Here is a 16,853-nt window from a genome sequence, read left to right on the forward strand (position 1 = left end):
CGTACCGGTATGTTCTCTCAGCCGGAAGTTGAAGTCCCGCTCAGCCGGAAGTAAGATGACAAAATGAGCGTAATGGCGCCGCCCTTGTTGCCGTGGAAAATAAGGTGAATAGAAACACTTCTACATTGTCTGAATTATGAGGACTCTGACCCTGTCCTGTTAATACAAAATGTCCCCATAGTGTGGCGTGTATTCATACGAAATGTCTCCATAAACCACATATACACACACACACACACACACACACACACACACATACTGGTTTATGTGGATTAGCCAGACTTTTTCTCCAAACAGGCCCGGTGGTGGTTTAGATGGACTACCCTTTCCTGAGGTCCTAGAGCTATGAGAGTTAGATTAAAACACTAAAAAAAAAAAGAAAAAAATTCAGGACACTTTAGACTTCAGATACACCCTTCAGAGCGTGATACACACCACCCTAAAACTATTGTGGTTTATAGAGACAGTTCTCTTTCTGAAGAATATGTGACTTATAAGGACCAAAACAAACATTATTGGGACTTTAAAGGGACAATGACGTCACTTAAATAATTGCTCATTAACATAAATGCTCATTAACATAAATACACATTAACCTGACACTCTAACATCACCAGTGTTAGTTGGTGACACTGACTAACAGCCAGATAACAGCCTGTAAGAGCTAAACAATAGATTGTCACACAACACAAGTGCCATGACAATGAGAATTGAGCAAAAAAAGACCCATGGTTGCCCATAACAAAAAATAAATAAAATGTAAAAAAACAACAACCTGTTTTACAGTTTGCTTTTGTGACGGCCTCTTTGTCATTCGAACTTCTATTTTTGTACAGCACATCATTACAAACTATAACAGGCAGACAACAACTTAAAACACAAGAGCCACACTTTTTAAAACATTAAAGGAACTTTGGACTTTTGGGACATTAGCTTAATCCCGTATCCCCCAGAGTTAGATAAGTCCATACATACCCTTCTCATCTCTGTGCGTGCCGTAACTCTGTCTGACGCACCCACTGCTAGCCTAGCTTAGCACAAAGACTGGAGGTAAACAGCTCCAGCTAGCATACTGCTCCCAATAAGTGACACAATAACGCCAACATTCTCCTATTTACATGTTGTGATTTGTATAGTCACAGCGTGTACGAATAACAAGGTCACATGAGACACCGCCTTCTGAGAATATGTATGTATACGGTTAGAAGATGGCTAAGAACTGCTACTTCTGCGGAGTGATTTGCTCGCAGCGCCTGAGAAGCCCTATGGTGAGGGGCAGAGAGTTCGCTCAGAGGGTTGCGCTAATCACTCCAGCCAGCAGTGCTTCGCCTTCTATATAGTAAATTCCATGAGAATATAGTTCTCTGTATGTATACGGTTAGAAGACGGCTGTCTCATGTGACCTTGTTATTTGTACACGCTGTGACTATAAAAAAAAAATAGGAGAATGTTGGCGTTATTGTGTCACTTATTGGGAGCAGGATGCTAGCTGGAGCCATTTACCTCCAGTCTTTGTGCTAAGCTAGGCTAGCGGTGGGTGCGTCAGACAGAGTTACGGCACACACAGAGACGAAAAGGGTATGTATGGACTTGTCTAACTCTGGGGGATACGGGGAATAAGCTAATGTCCCAAAAGGTCGGCGTGTTCCTTTGACAATTGTGGTGGTGTTTCTATGTTTGTGTTAGTGTATTTAAATCTTTTCTTTTTCTGACTGCCTCTTTGCAGCTATTCCTCTATTTCGAACAAAGTCCCTTATATTTTGCACTGTTCTTTGTGCCAACACAGGGTCTTCCACCAGTTTGCAGTGACTGCATTCAGCTTTGGTGGCCAGTTTTCCCCTGCTTATATGACCTTTGAAGTGTCGCATTACTGCAGCGACCTCAGCCTTAGACCACACTTTCTTTGCCACTCTTCTGGATCCATGTTCCTCATCAGCATACTTCCCTGGAAGATAGGCAAACAAAAATGAATAGATCACAAAATGTGTTGTCCAGTTGAAGCCATCAAAACATGAGGTCAGTTAATGCCACAGTTGACAAGAAATTGCAGTTTACTTTTCTTAATTCCCTTTGAGTATCAGTTGGTGTCTCACTCGATGTGATTTCACCAACTTTACTAGCCCACATTAGAGTGTGGACAATATGGAGTGTATTTTTAGAATGTCTTTGCTGTTCATCTATTTATGTGGCCAAACCTTTTGATATTTTAATTAATTGCACTAAGTAATACTACAATTAGTAACATGTCTTAAGTAATTTTGGCATTGTACTTCAACACACCGTATTTTAAATGAAACAAAGACTATGGGGTTTAAGGTCTGATTCTCAGTTTAAATCTGATTTCATAAGGTTAGCTAAATAGTGTTGGAACTTGGTCTGAAAGTTTAGTCTTGATATTGAAACCGTACGTAACAATCAGCCTAATACTACTCTTAACCTCTTAATCTTCCAGATTTTGTGGCATGTTGTGACTCAGTCATCCAGACCAATTCATTTTTAGTCTTTTAACCAACTTGCTAAAAAGAGAATTAATAGAACGTACTCATGGGCAATCAAGAGAACATGTGAAGAGGAGGAGGTAACTTTACTTTTATCTCAAATTCAGTATACATTTCATGATAATAAAGTAAGTGTATATGCTCCCTTGCAGACAAGATGTTTTGTACAAATGCAGTACAGTTAAATTTAGGGCTATTTATTAAATATCTCTTTCTTTAAGATTACTCTTGCATTTTGATAGTTGAAAACTTCAGAGACAGGAAACATCACAAAGACGTGCATAATAATCCTTCTGTTAAAGGGATTCTTCACCGTTTTTTCATATTAAACTATGTTATTCCCTTAACTAAGACTAGGGCTGTCGCGATAACCGCAATATTGCAGTACCGCGCTACTGACAAGCCATCCGCAGAGGAATTCAAGTAACCACAGCAACCGCGATATTCGCGTGTTTTCTTTTTTCATAAGGCTATACCCTCGTTTTGAACTTCGTGCATGTGTATTGAATGTTAAATAAGTTAATAATGATAATAAGACGCGGCGATCATGGTTTTATCATGGTGATTTGTACAGAGGCTTTGTGGATTTGCACTTAAGCCTAAACAGACAGTGAATGAGAGAGATCAACTGAGCGCGTGCGATTACCTGCGTCTGTCTTTGAGGTCAAGTCATATTCGTGAAAAGGTTGCCGTGTCCAAGGAAAGTTAAATATTTGTACTGTCATCCTTTTAACGTTTAAAATAAAGGGTATTTATTTACCATGAATGGCATCAGCGACAGCGCTGGTCAGCATTCACAGCGCGAGGAACTCGCATGCGCGGGAAACAAAACTCAGCGAGTCATGCATTGAATCAATGCCATTTGTCTCTATTAAGTGAAGCATCAGCGTTACCCATGCAACGCATTGCTGGTCAACTGAGCCTTGAAAAGTGGAGCTCAAAGTTAAAAATAATTAACCTTGTTTCATTACTATATTTTAATGAATCAACCAGCGTTTCTGAACATGTTGTTGAATGAATGGTTTAAAGCCTTAACTTTTACAACAGACATTGTGTTTGTTTTATAGAATTAAATATTTTCTTAGTAGCCCAACATTATTTTGTTTAAATATGAAGTTGCAGTGACACAGGAAGGCTGTGATATCATTAATATTTCAGGCCATTAAATAAATTTAATGTGTTTTTATGATGTTCTGTTAGTGTACTAAACCTGTAAGATAAATTAATTGGTACCATAGTAACTAACCACAATGATCAATATACAAAACATGAGGGGCAACTAGACCTGACAAGTATATTGTGCTGTGTGTAGAGTGTTATAAAAAATAAAATAAAAAGTTAAAAACAGTGTTTTTATCTTCTTGACTTTAACTAACTTTGTGAAATTGATAGTTCTCAAATAAGAAATGCTTTAACCATAGAACATTTCACATACCAAAATACTGTACATTTTCCATCTAGCTTCAGGTGGAACATGATTTTTATAGCTTTTGTTAGCAGTTTGTTAGCACCACCTAACCAGCACACCATAGATGATACTGACCATTACAGACTGGTAGAACAAGTCATCAAATGCTGTGTTCATCAGAGTGTAGTTTTCATAGTCCACGGTCTACTATATATATATATATATATATATATATATATATATATATATATATAATTATTATTATTTATTATTTTTTGTTGTTTATTCCTTTTTACAGGGCCTTGATGATGAAATGGCTCCAAAGATGTGTGGTACCACAAATCCCCCATCCACAACTGATGATACTGAAGAGGTATGTCCTCACAAAAGATATATTTTTATTAATATCTTGCTCTTGATTGTTAATATCAGAAAAGTTGTCAGTGAGTTTTAAGCAAGGTTTTCCTCTGTCTTTCTGTCAACACTAGAATGTTTTTTTTTTTTTTTAAATTCAGATGTCAAATGTCCTCTCTAGTATCACGTTCCCAGGACTTTCTCTTTATTGTCCTTTTGTCTCTGTTTCATCTTCTACAGCTGACCACTGAGAGCAAGTGCACCCATACAGCCGTCAGCCACCCGAATCAGACTAGTCCAGAGCTCGGCCCACTCACCAAGGTTGGAGAGGTAAGTTAAATCTCATGTACAACTTATTTGTGGCAAAATGTAAAATCTACCAACCTATTTCAATATGTGTGTGTGTGTAGTCACCTGAGTAGAACATGCTTTATGTGGACAGGCGCCTGAGTAGAACATGCTTTATGTGGACAATGGAATGGAAGGACATTGTCTAAACATGCCTTTTCAAGCTTCAGTCAGTATAATATCTGAGTGTATGTGTATCAAACACTGAACCCCCACCCAAACATGACTTGGGAGGTCCATACACTTTGGTTTTTAAGAACACTTGGACTGCCTGCATTGGATCTGTATGTTGGTTTAATGTGAATGCTAAGTTGTTTGGTTACATGTAATGGATAGGCACCCTATTAGTTATACTGGGCTACAAGAAGTCAGCTCCAGACACTGAGGCTAACCACAAATTCCCCATCTACAATTTAAAAATATGAAGAAGGTATATCTTCATTTAGGATATGCTTTAAATAAGCTGCATTCAAACATTCAAAGGAAAAAACAAAAACTCAGATAATATCTACCAGGGCTAATTTCTGTACAAAGCTTCAGTTTCAATCTCATCCAGTGACTTCCCCTGCATGCTGCAAAGGTTTCCTTTCTCCATTGACAAAAGGAGTTTGGAAATCTTAGCCAGTTGTGTTGTGGGAACTGGTAATCTGTAGAAGTCGCGGTGAACACGAATGTGTTCATAAGAGTGTAGTTTTCATAGTCCACGGTCTACAATATTTTTTGTTTGTTTTTTCCTTTTTACAGGGCCTTGATGATGAAATGGCTCCAAAGATGTGTGGTACCACAAATCCCCCATCCACAACTGATGATCATGCACGGCGCCAGGATTTTTTATCTACTGGTGCTAATGGAGAGCTGGACCGATACGTGGGGGTGCTAAGAAAACAATTGATTTTCATTAAGTTACTCTATAATATGTAATAATATGTATAATAATACTCTATATAAAAACGTGTACATGTCTTGCACAATAACAAAAAAATCCCCTGCTGGCTTCACGTTTCTGACACAGTCCACCAGAACAAGATTGAGGCGGTGTGCATGGCAGTGAATGTAGACTGCCTGAGGGACCTCTTCTCTGAATTTCTCTTGGACCCCGTTGTGAACACCAGACATTACAGCAGCACCATCATAACACTGAGCAATACAGGCAGTGTGATCAATGTTACATTTGCTGAGAGTGTTTTTAATCGTAGTGAAAAGTGACGCTGCATCTAATCCGTCAGCTGGCGTGAAATGGAGAAATTCTTCCACAACGTGATCATTTTTCACGTAGCGCACCACGACAGACACTTGTTCCGTTTTACTCAGATCCTTACTCTCATCTACCATCAAAGCAAATATTTCAGCATCTTGTATTTCACCACTAATCTGATCCCTAATCATATTTGCCATAATTTCCAGTATTTCGTTCTGTATATCATGATGTGTGTACTTCGCATTTCTTGGATTTTCTGATATTTTCTGTGCTACTGTTTTGTCAAATTTGCCTATGATCTGTAAAAGTTCTAGGAAGTTTCCCTGGTTGACAGCCCTGTCATTCTCTGTGTCTCCTCTCTGTGAAAGTCCCTGGTACGCAGTGAAATGCAATGACTCCACAACTGCTCGCATATACTCTCTGTTCTCACGGACTATTTTTGCATGTCCATCACTCAGAGCATTACATATTGTTGAGCCAGACTCTTTCTGAATATTCCACTCATTCCACGCTGCCATGGCATATTTATGCTCCACACTGGCATTGTGTGTCTTAAATGAACTTGTCGCCTTCTTCCAGTTCTGGTAGCCATGGTGGGTAAATGCCGCCTTGTCTCCATGGTTACCAGGACACTGAAAGTGCCGGCACGCAAAGCAGAAAACACGGTCCTTTGAAATAGAATATTCCAGCCATTTGTAATCCTCATACCATCTACGACTGAAGTAGCGATCCTGCTGTCCAACTTTGGTGGCCGGATAATGCCGGAGAAGAGGCCGCCTCGGTTCATCTACAGGCGACTGGCTTAAATCAGAGGGAGCGGTGTCGGTGTCAGCGGCACATCTAACTGGGACTGTTGAGCAACTAGCGGCGATGGACAGCTCCGGTGCTCCTTCAGGTCCTGGCTCATGACTTTCTCTCTCAAATTCATTTTTCGAATCTCCCTCTTCTTCTTTGTCCATCTGGGAGACTGGATCTTGGTCTTCATTTTCGATCTGCACTCTTTTTTTTTTTAATAACAAAACGATCCATTGTATTTGTAACAGATTGTAGCCTAAACTAGCTAGCCTAGCCTCACACAGGTTTCTTGTATACAAACAATACCGGATGCGCGCGCATCCATGGGGCAAAAAACAGCTATCTGTTATGCCAAGTTCTGTAAAAGAACATTGTAATTAACGTAATTTCGCATTGTTTGTAATTTATTGTTGTTGACTCAATAATAAACTGCAATTTCAGAGTTGGATCTGTTTGTTTGTGTTTCATATTAATACTACATTATGTAAAACGTCCAACTGTTTATGAATCAAAATCCGGACATACTGTGATGCATGTATGAATTATCATGTTAGACTAAGTTAGTAATGTAATAGCCCAGGGCCAGGGATGCAAACAGCGCGCTTTTCGGCGCCTCACGCTTTTTTCACGTCAGTTTCAATCATTCTCCATTCAGTATTCAAACAGCGCGCGCGCCTCTTCCGGTTACAGCAGGATGCACGGTAAAACTCTCTCCAATATGATATTCACATTATAATGCATGATCTGTAGAGAAAAGGCTGTGGATTTGCATAAAATTACTTTATTTTGTTGGAGTTTGTTGCTGTTTTTAAACGACTCGCTACCGTGTGCCTGTTAGATCACACATCACAAGGACTATGAATCGGCATCAAACGCACAATAACTGGAATTTAAAACTGTGAAGAAACAAATGATCAATAAACTGTTGGACAGATAGACACTAGGATTTGTGCGCTCGACATTTCTTCACTTTGTAAATTGTGCCGTGAACTTTTAAATGCACACTTGTGCAGCGCTGCACACTGAGTCTATGTTGCTTTGAGCACATCATTCTGCACCCGCGATGCGCATACACGCTTTGTGCGCTCTGTTTTGAACTAAGAGCGCGGGTCTTTTGCCCCCTGGTTGCGTGGGCTTAACTGGGGCTACACAGATTTTTGACGGGGCTTTAGCGCCCCCTAGCCCCGGTGTAGCGCCGTGCTTGCTGATGATACTGAAGAGGTATGTCCTCACAAAAGATATATTTTTATTAATATCTTGCTCTTGATTGTTAATATCATAAAATTTGTCAGTGAGTTTTAAGCAAGGTTTTCCTCTGTCTTTCTTTGAAGGAAGAGGCCACCACTCAGAACTATGCTCAACTTGCAAAACTCACACTTGCACAAATCATTGTCTTCAATCGAAGACGTGCTCTGGAAGTTTCGAAAATGCACCTCAAAAGTTTTCATGAAAGGGACAACACAAAGCTCCATGAAGATGTTGCACTGGGGTTGTCGAAGACTGAACAGAAGCTTTGTAACTATTTCAGCCGAATTGAAATCATGGGGAAAAGGGGCAGAAAGGTTGCCGTTCTGCTCACACCAAGTCTGGTGGATGCTTTGTCACTACTTGCCAGTAGAAGAACTGAATGTGGCGTTTGTGCCACAAATGTCTTCCTGTTTGCAAGACCAACGTCAATGAGCCACTACAGAGGACAGGACTGTTTGCGTGTTCATGCAAGCCAGTGTGGAGCAAAGCACCCTGAGTACCTTAGGTCAACACAACTCAGGAAACATGTTGCCACACTCTCACAAGTCCTTAATTTAAAACACAATGAACTTGATCAGGTTGCAGATTTCCTGGGTCACGACATCCGTGTTCACCGCGACTTCTACAGATTACCAGTTCCCACAACACAACTCGCTAAGATTTCCAAACTCCTCTTGTCAATGCAGAAAGGAAACTTTTCCAGCATGCAGGGGAAGTCACTGGATGAGATTGAAATTGAAGGTTTGTACAGAAATTAGCTCTTGTAGATATTATCTGAGTTTTTGTTTTTTCCTTTGAATGTTAATTTATAAACATCTAGACTTGGCGTCGTCAGCATCCATTTCCAAGAAAAAAAAAATCATCTTTCATGTCCAAATATGAGTCGAGGACTACTATTCAGAAATATAAACTCAAGTCTACAGTATGACTGGACAGTAATTCAAAATTATGTTTGTGTAGGTGCAGTCGAATTACGTTAATTATTAACCTAATATCATATTGTGTAATCATTTATCTTATGTGCTCATGGACCACATTAAACATAAACGGGTATAATAGCTCAAAACTACTCAAGTAAGCTACTTTACAAAAAGTGGCAAGTACAAAACCAAGTACTATCTTTTCCCTAGGTCTTTTTATTTGATGTGGCTATTTCAACCACAGATTTTTATGTCCAGCTATTTATGAGAGTTTTACCAGAGCTGTAAACTATTTGAGTAAATGTAATTAGTAACAGTACAACTACAAAGTAGCCAAAAAGATACTCAAGTACAGAGTATCAAAGATATTAGCTACTTTTACTCTACTTGACTACATTTTTGAAGAAGTAAATGTACTTTTTACTCCAATACATTTGTGATAAGTAATGCAATTACATTTTGCATGGCACCTATCTTTTTCTGCAGCAGTTTGTTTCTGCTATAAAGAAGTGATATTTCCATCTAAGTGGCACTGACTGAACTATATATCTTGTGCGTTTTGCCCTTCACCCAAACTTGTCAACAAGTCTACTTTACGTGAATGCGAGTGCATTAGTAGGTGCTAAATCGCAGACGTTTGATTTAGGAGATGAGGTCATGACTGCAGCCAGTGATGAGTCCAAAACCAGCACATCCAGTGCAAGTACAGTCGTGGCCAAAAGTTTTGAGAATTGCATAAATATTGGAAATTGGAAAATGGAAAAGTTGCTGCTTAAGGTTTTATAATAGCAATTTGCATATACTCCAGAATGTTATGAACAGTGATCAGATGAATTGCATAGTCCTTCTTTGCCATGAAAATTCCACGATAAACTTCAAGGAAAGAGGTTCAATTCTTGTTAAGAAGGCTTCAGGGCGTCCAAGAAAGAGCAGCAAGCGCCAGGATCGTCTCCTAAAGAGGATTCAGCTGCGGGATCGGAGTGCCACCAGTGCAGAGCTTGCTCAGGAATGGCAGCAGGCAGGTGTGAGCGCATCTGCACGCACAGTGAGGCGAAGACTTTTGGAAGATGGCCTGGTGTCAAGAAGGGCAGCAAAGAAGCCACTTCTCTCCAAAAAAAACATCAGGGACAGATTGATCTTCTGCAGAAAGTATGGTGAATGGACTGCTGAGGACTGGGGCAAAGTCATATTCTCCGATGAAGCCTGTTTCCGATTGTTTGGGGCATCTGGAAAAAGGCTTGTCCGGAGAAGAAAAGGTGAGCGCTACCATCAGTCCTGTGTCATGCCAACAGTAAAGCATCCTGAGACCATTCATGTGTGGGGTTGCTTCTCATCCAAGGGAGTGGGCTCACTTACAATTTTGCCCAAAAACACAGCCATGAATAAAGAATGGTACCAAAACACCCTCCAACAGCAACTTCTTCCAACAATCCAACAACAGTTTGGTGAAGAACAATGCATTTTCCAGCACGATGGAGCACCGTTCCATAAGGCAAAAGTGATAACTAAGTGGCTCGAGGACCAAAACGTTGAAATTTTGGGTCCATGGCCTGGAAAATCCCCAGATCTTAATCCCATTGAGAACTTGTGGTCAATCCTCAAGAGGCGGGTGGACAAACAAAAACCCACTAATTCTGACAAACTCCAAGAAGTGATTATGAAAGAATGGGTTGCTATCAATCAGGATTTGGCCCAGAAGTTGATTGAGAGCATGCCCAGTCGAATTGCAGAGGTCCTGAAAAAGAAGGGCCAACACTGCAAATACTGACTCTTTGCATAAATGTCATGTAATTGTCAATAAAAGCCTTTGAAACGTATAAAGTGCTTGTAATTATATTTCAGTACATCACAGAAACAACTGAAAAAAAGATCTAAAAGTAGTTTAGCAGCAAACTTTGTGAAAACTAATATTTGTGTCATTCTCAAAACTTTTGGCCACGACTGTAGACTTTGACTATTTAATTTGACTTAACATTATTTTATTTATCCACTATATTGACCAGGCCTTTTTGAAGGATATTGGTTTACGTGTGGCCTTTTTGTGCACTTGAGCTTAACTGAGACTTGAGAGTTTGTAGAAGCTTAAATAGATGGTTCACCCAAAAATGAATATTCTGTCATTTACTCACCCTCAAGTTGTTCCAGACTTGTCTTTGTTCTGCTGTACTAGTCAATGGTTGGCAAGATCTGCTTGGTTACAAAAATATATAAAATATCTATCTTTGTGTACAGCAGAACAAAGAAATGTATACAGGTTTGGAACAACTTGAGGTTGACTACATGAAGACAGATTTTTCATTTTTGAGTGAACAATCCCTTTAAGAGGGTGTTGTTGAGGTGTTCAGTTTTATTTAGATTTTAGAAAATAAACATGACTTCTCATTTTACAAATCAATTGTTTCTTATTTTCACCTGCATGTCTCAGGTGTCAAGGACTAGTGCATCTTTGAGCCTAAATTTAGTACAAGTAAAATACTAAAGTATTGTTAAAATCACTTTTACTCGAGTCGTATTGGTATTGGTAACTTGTAATAGAGTAATTTATGCTGCAAGGTATGTCTTTTTACTCAAGTATGGTTTTCAGGTACTCTTTCCACCTCTGAGTTTTACTAATGCCATTTTCCAGATGAGATTGCGTTAAGTGATGCTGAAGACAGTGGGAGCGAATCTGATGACAGCAACACAGATCTCACCGCATCAGAGCTTGGAACTGTGGAGCCTATGGATTTTGATTCTTCAACCACAGAGCAAGACCATGACATGGGAGACTTTGGTATGTTAACTCAATTCATAGTCACTGTTGATAAAATGTATTTTTTTCCTGTGACAAAAGTAACTTGTTAAATTATGTTTTCAACAGGATCAGTGTCATTTGTGTCGTCCACAGTAAGTGAGAGTGTACCTCCCTCTGAAGGTAAGATTCAGATTCAAGACGTTTATTGTCTATGCACAGAAAAAAAACACAGTGGTTTATACCCTACAATGAAATTCTTACTTTGCCCAACTCCCTTAAAGGGATACTTCACCATTTTTACATATTAAACTATGTTATTCCCTTAACTAAGACGAGTTGATACATACCTCTCTCGTCTCAGTGCGTGCACTCAATCGCTCTGGCGCGCAGCGATACTTTGAAAGCACTGAGCTTAGCCCAGTATATTCAATGGTATCTAACAGCAATGAATTTAGAAGTGACCAAACACCTCCACGTTTTCCCTATTTAAATACAGTTACTCGAGTAGTTACACGACCAAGTATGGTGACACAAAATAAAACGTGGCTTAGAAACGCTTAGAAAAGTGCCACGTTTTATTTTGTGTTGCCATACTTGGTCGTGTAACTACTCGTGTAACTGTATTTAAATAGGGAAAACGTGGAGGTGTTTGGTCGCTTCTAGCTTCATCTCTGTTTGGATCCTAATGAATGAACTAGGCTAAGCTAAGTGTTATCAAAGTGTCACCGCGCGCAAGAGCGATTGAGTGCACGCACTGAGACGAGAGAGGTATGTATCAACTCGTCTTAGTTAGGGCTGTCGCGGTGAAGGACTTTCCCTTGCGGTAATTTTGAGTGGCTCAATAGCGCGATATGTGGTTTTACCGCATTTATTAATTTATTTCGAATTATTTATACATTTATTTGTTGCTATATAAATAAGTGTCACGGTGTGGTCAGCATGCACAAAAACGAGTAAATTTTCAGTAACCAATAAACCGAAACTAAACAGCGTCTGCGCATTGAAAGCCTGTCACTCAGCGCGCAGTTGTTACAGCAACGGACTGTCTTTGAGTGAGTCATTAACTAGCTACGCCCTGCTCGTTAAGCCATGCAGTAGCCACAGCTCAACTTAACCTAGCTAGCTTTCATTTTAAAAACAAAACTACCAAATTTGACCTACTGGCAATGTTACTTCTGTCCTCATCTCTACCTGCTGTCCTCCACCTCTTTAGCCTGAGGCTTAATGAGCAGGACATGTTGATAGCCACTCAAGCTAGCTCAGCTAACATTGTGGTAAATATATAGCATTTTACAGTAATTGTAAGTCACAAGTTACAATTTCTTGCAAATAGGAAACACTTCATGCAAAAATGCAACTATATTTATAAATATAATTATTACCTGTATGTATTTAATCCACTAAATCCAATGACGTCGAGCTGACACTTCCGAGGTGTGGTCCATTAGGTATTTAATTAGCGACTGCTCTAGTCTAGGCCATGCTTCTGGGCGGAGCTTCCCGTCGACTTCCGTTTGTTACCGCCCACGTGCGCAAACCAGCCAATCACAAGACGGCCCGCCAAAATGCCCCGTGTGTATCAGAAATGTGTATGAAACTGCAATATATAACCCAGCTGTGGGGTCGCTGTTCTATACACTGGGATACACTCAAAATCAGGTCAAGTGGTAAATAAGGACTTTCAAAGAAAAAGAGAATTTATGTTGATCAGACACTAACAAATGCAGTTACACTCTTTGATTAATGAGGACCTTGGCATAGTCCCCGTATTACCCTTAGGTCCGGGGAGCCCAGGTGAAATGTCCGGCGTGTTGTCCGTGTAAACCACATATCCCAACACACACTCTCTCTCTCTCTCTCTCTCTCACACACACACACACACTCTCTCTCTCTCTATCACACACACTCACACTCACACTCACTCAAATTCAAATTCAAATTAGCTTTGACTTTTATGACTTGTACAGTATTGCCAAAGCATTGGCCATTACATAAGCAACGGACAAATAATCAACAAAGTCAATAAATCAATCAGTAAACAATTGCATGAATACATTTATATAAACGAAAAAAAGAACAGAAAAAAAAAACACCTTTGTACATTTGTACCAACATTCAGACAAGATAAGAATGGTTCTGACTTTAGTTTTGTCCACTGGCTGACTCTCATAGTTTGTGGCAGGCTGTCACATATTACACTGTTACGGCCAGAGTTATGTTTATTTGTGTATATCTCTTTCATTGATCTGGTTCTCTCTTTCCTAATAGGCTCCGCCCCTGCGCACCTGCAGCCGGTTTAGTATCTAGGCTGGATAGCCTATATAACATCAGAGTGAAGAGAGAAGAGGGCGGAACTTGATGGATACGTTTGTTTTCCACAGCGGCGTGTGATTGTTGCGATCACTGTTTTAACTCTGTGAAGAGTTTGACGTTCACTGAGGGAGAAGGGCTTGAGAGGATTGACGAGGAGTCCTGTGTGCGTCATGATGTTTCCACCAGCCGCTGTTCAACTGTGTTTGAATGTTGTTTGTTTCTATGTTGCATTGGTCTGTTTGTCTATCTCTGTCCTTTATCAGTTGCCAGCTGATACGTGAGTTTTGATCCCATATAAACTATTTCAAGTTGCTATCTTGTCATCGCGTGTCTTTATGTTGCTTACCCTTTATAACGAGCACTTTAATAACGGGGTTCGTAACAACACACACCTCTCTCTATAGCCAGACAGTGGTCACTCAGCCTGTACTTGGTTAGGGTCAATCAACTACTATAGTAATCAACTACTATTTCCATGATGCACTGCAAACTGCGTCATCGTATCAGCAACAACAAACGTGCATTGACCATAGACTGTAAAAAATATGGACAAAGCGTCTGTGACCCATAGACTTTCTGAAGAACGGTTTTGAGGCCGTTTATGGGGGGTATGGGCGGCGCCATCTTGGAAAATCTTGGGAAATCCTAACCCTGCCCACCTTCTGGCCAATCCATATATGGGTAAAAGGGCGGGCTTTGTGTGAGACTGAGCCGGCCGGTGGACCCGCCTCTTCAGCCAAGCAGCCTCAGCTATCTGTAATGTTACAAGATCGACTGGCAGACTAGGCTACTTCTTACCCCCAATTTCCACCAGATGCGGAGTGGCTGCGGAACGGCTCCGCTGCGTGACAGCTCCGTGTTCCGTCGTCCGTCAATACCCACCAGGTCCGTATTTGTTGCGGAACGGCTGCGGTCATGACTGACAGCTGAAGTCACAAGGACCCACGAGATCTCGCAAATTCACGTATGATCGCGCGATATAAGTGCTGAATTGCTGCGGAGCTCTCCGGCATCCGGCAAAAATAGAAGCTCTGCGTATCTGCTCCGGAGGGCTGCGGATCGCCGGAGTCGGAACGCAGCTGTACCGCATTCAGTGGAAATACACTCATTGACTTTAATGGAAACCTATTGACTCCGCCGCCGTGCCGGAGCCGTAACGCAGCCGGTGGAAATTGGGGGTTACAGTCTATGGCTACTACATTCACTGCAAAGCGGCTGAAGAGTACAACCCATCTGAATTTGCTGGTAAGTTGTAACGTGAAGTTCATGTATGTCTCTTAAAGGCATGTTCAGACACCTTATAGTTATGTATCCTGCAAGGTACTATCCGGGTAAACTCATGTGAACAGTTAACAAGTTAGTACTACAACGAATGAACGGAGTTGTGTTTGCAACTTCTAGGTAAAATAAGCTAACAGCTAACTGTTAATGTTACGTTACCCCATTTACAGTAAACTATAGAGTAAGTTAGACAGGTACTCCAACTCACTACAGATACATTGATCTTTGGCATTATTTTTTAGTGATTAACGTTGCCCATTTCTATACTCATTTTATTATTCGTAATGTAGTTATCCTATGAAACATTAACTTGACTGTATGATTCTGTGACACTGGATATGCGGCAGCCATTTCATTGTAACGTTAACATTAATTTACGTTAACATCAACTAGCTCGCTTTATTCCGTCAACGTTTTGCAAAATCTTAGTATTGTATTAGGTGTACATCATTTATTTTTTACATAATATAACATCTATATTGCGCTAGAGTGCTCAGTGGCTGTCTAGCAGCTACTTAAATATCAGCATGACATTGAATTGCAGCCATTTTACGATCCGACATGAAGGTTAGTTAAAGCCAGTTGAAGAGTCCGATGTTGGTATACTTTGTCACTAAAGACCCATTTCAAATAGCACTGTCGCTATTTTGCTCGAGTGGTCAGTGGCAGTCTAACTTTAATTAAAGAGCCGGCAGTATCTTGATATACTTGGTCACCATTTCCAATTGTTTAATGTTAATATTCATTTTGTTTTTCTGCAGTTTTCGTTATGGACGCCGTTAACATAAGAGGTACGTATATTATATATATACAAGGGATGTTTTGTTATGGATTATGCAATGATTAAAACTAAATAACATTTTAGAGTAATGGTTTGCACAATATGTATTTTTACTGTTAAAATCACAATCGCGACTACTGGTGATTACAAGTGTTGTTAGTTGGCACTATTGTGTTATATTGCAATACATTGTAGGTTACACAGGTATGACTGTAATGAAATGTTTACCTTTCTATTTTGGCAGTTCCCAATGTGTGGATCATGGGGGACAGCTATGTTCGCCGTGGAGAGGAGGCGGCAAGGAGGTCCCTGGCCTCTAACCTGGGACTAGATACCCAGGTGAAGTGGTTTGGCTGGGGTGGACTGAGGTGGCGTGGCGTCCTCCCCTTTTTTGCCCAGTCCCTGCGAGGAAGAACAGTCCCGGAGGTCCTGCTCATCCACTGCGGCGGGAACGATCTGGGGAAGATGAAGAGCGTGGATCTCGCCGCAGAGATAAAGCAGGACCTGTGTGATCTCCATCGGCGGCACCCACAGATGACCATCATCATATCTGCAATCACCCAGCGTCGTCGATGGGGATCCACAGACCCAAAGAAGATCGACCGGTCCCGGGTATGGGTGAACAGTGTGATGGTCAGCTTTGTGTTGGGTCTCAAGGGGGGGATCGTACGTCATCCACACATAGTGTTTGACAACCCTGCGTTGTTTCTTAGAGACCAGGTTCATCTGTCTACTAGGGGCAATGACATTTTTTTAAATAGCATCGCTGAAAGTCTGAAAGACTTAATCCAGTAGGGGTGGTTCTGGATTAATCTTTTAGACATGCCTTTTACAGCTGAAATGGCCAGGCTTTTGAATACTATATGTGGTGTGGTGTACCTTGTATCTAGTTTAAATTCATATAGCATTGCTGGCCATAACACTGTTTAACATAATTACTGTTCTTCCTCTACCTTTTTTGTTTGCCGCATTCCC

The 16,853-nt window shown here is 40.6% G+C and overlaps 3 protein-coding genes across 3 annotated transcripts; 2 read left to right on the forward strand and 1 right to left on the reverse strand.

Annotated features, from left to right (window-relative positions):
- The first annotated feature begins 4,206 nt into the window (after window positions 1-4,206).
- On the forward strand, window positions 4,207-5,758 carry LOC311289973 (uncharacterized protein). The gene is made up of 4 exons (XM_084408247.1): window positions 4,207-4,279; window positions 4,501-4,590; window positions 5,353-5,481; window positions 5,621-5,758. The coding sequence occupies exons 1-4, from the start codon at window positions 4,220-4,222 to the stop codon at window positions 5,657-5,659; spliced, it is 318 nt and encodes a 105-aa protein (XP_084264373.1). The 5' UTR covers window positions 4,207-4,219; the 3' UTR covers window positions 5,660-5,758.
- Window positions 5,467-6,765, reverse strand: LOC311289972 (zinc finger MYM-type protein 1-like; the record flags this gene model as incomplete). The annotated part of the gene is made up of 2 exons (XM_084408246.1): window positions 5,467-5,546; window positions 5,608-6,765. 2 exons carry the CDS (start codon window positions 6,763-6,765, stop codon window positions 5,517-5,519), a joined length of 1,188 nt encoding a protein of 395 aa, XP_084264372.1. The 3' UTR covers window positions 5,467-5,516.
- Window positions 6,766-7,169: 404 nt separating this feature from the next.
- On the forward strand, window positions 7,170-16,673 carry LOC311289074 (uncharacterized protein; the record flags this gene model as incomplete). Its single annotated transcript, XM_084406833.1, has 5 exons — window positions 7,170-8,590; window positions 11,396-11,542; window positions 11,630-11,710; window positions 15,859-15,888; window positions 16,123-16,673. The coding sequence occupies exons 1-5, from the start codon at window positions 8,029-8,031 to the stop codon at window positions 16,671-16,673; spliced, it is 1,371 nt and encodes a 456-aa protein (XP_084262959.1). The 5' UTR covers window positions 7,170-8,028.
- Window positions 16,674-16,853: the final 180 nt, after the last annotated feature.

Source organism: Rutilus rutilus (assembly GCF_951802725.1).
Source record: "Rutilus rutilus genome assembly, chromosome: 4".
NCBI classification, from domain to species: domain Eukaryota; kingdom Metazoa; phylum Chordata; class Actinopteri; order Cypriniformes; family Leuciscidae; genus Rutilus; species Rutilus rutilus.

Excerpts from the sequence above, each read along its gene's own strand:
- LOC311289973 (XM_084408247.1), top strand. The coding sequence starts at position 4,220 with ATGGCTCCAAAGATGTGTGGTACCACAAATCCCCCATCCACAACTGAT. Across the intron at positions 4,280-4,500 it reads CAACTGATGATACTGAAGAG|CTGACCACTGAGAGCAAGTG; the intron begins GTATGTCCTCAC and ends CATCTTCTACAG. Across the intron at positions 4,591-5,352 it reads CACTCACCAAGGTTGGAGAG|GGCCTTGATGATGAAATGGC; the intron begins GTAAGTTAAATC and ends TCCTTTTTACAG.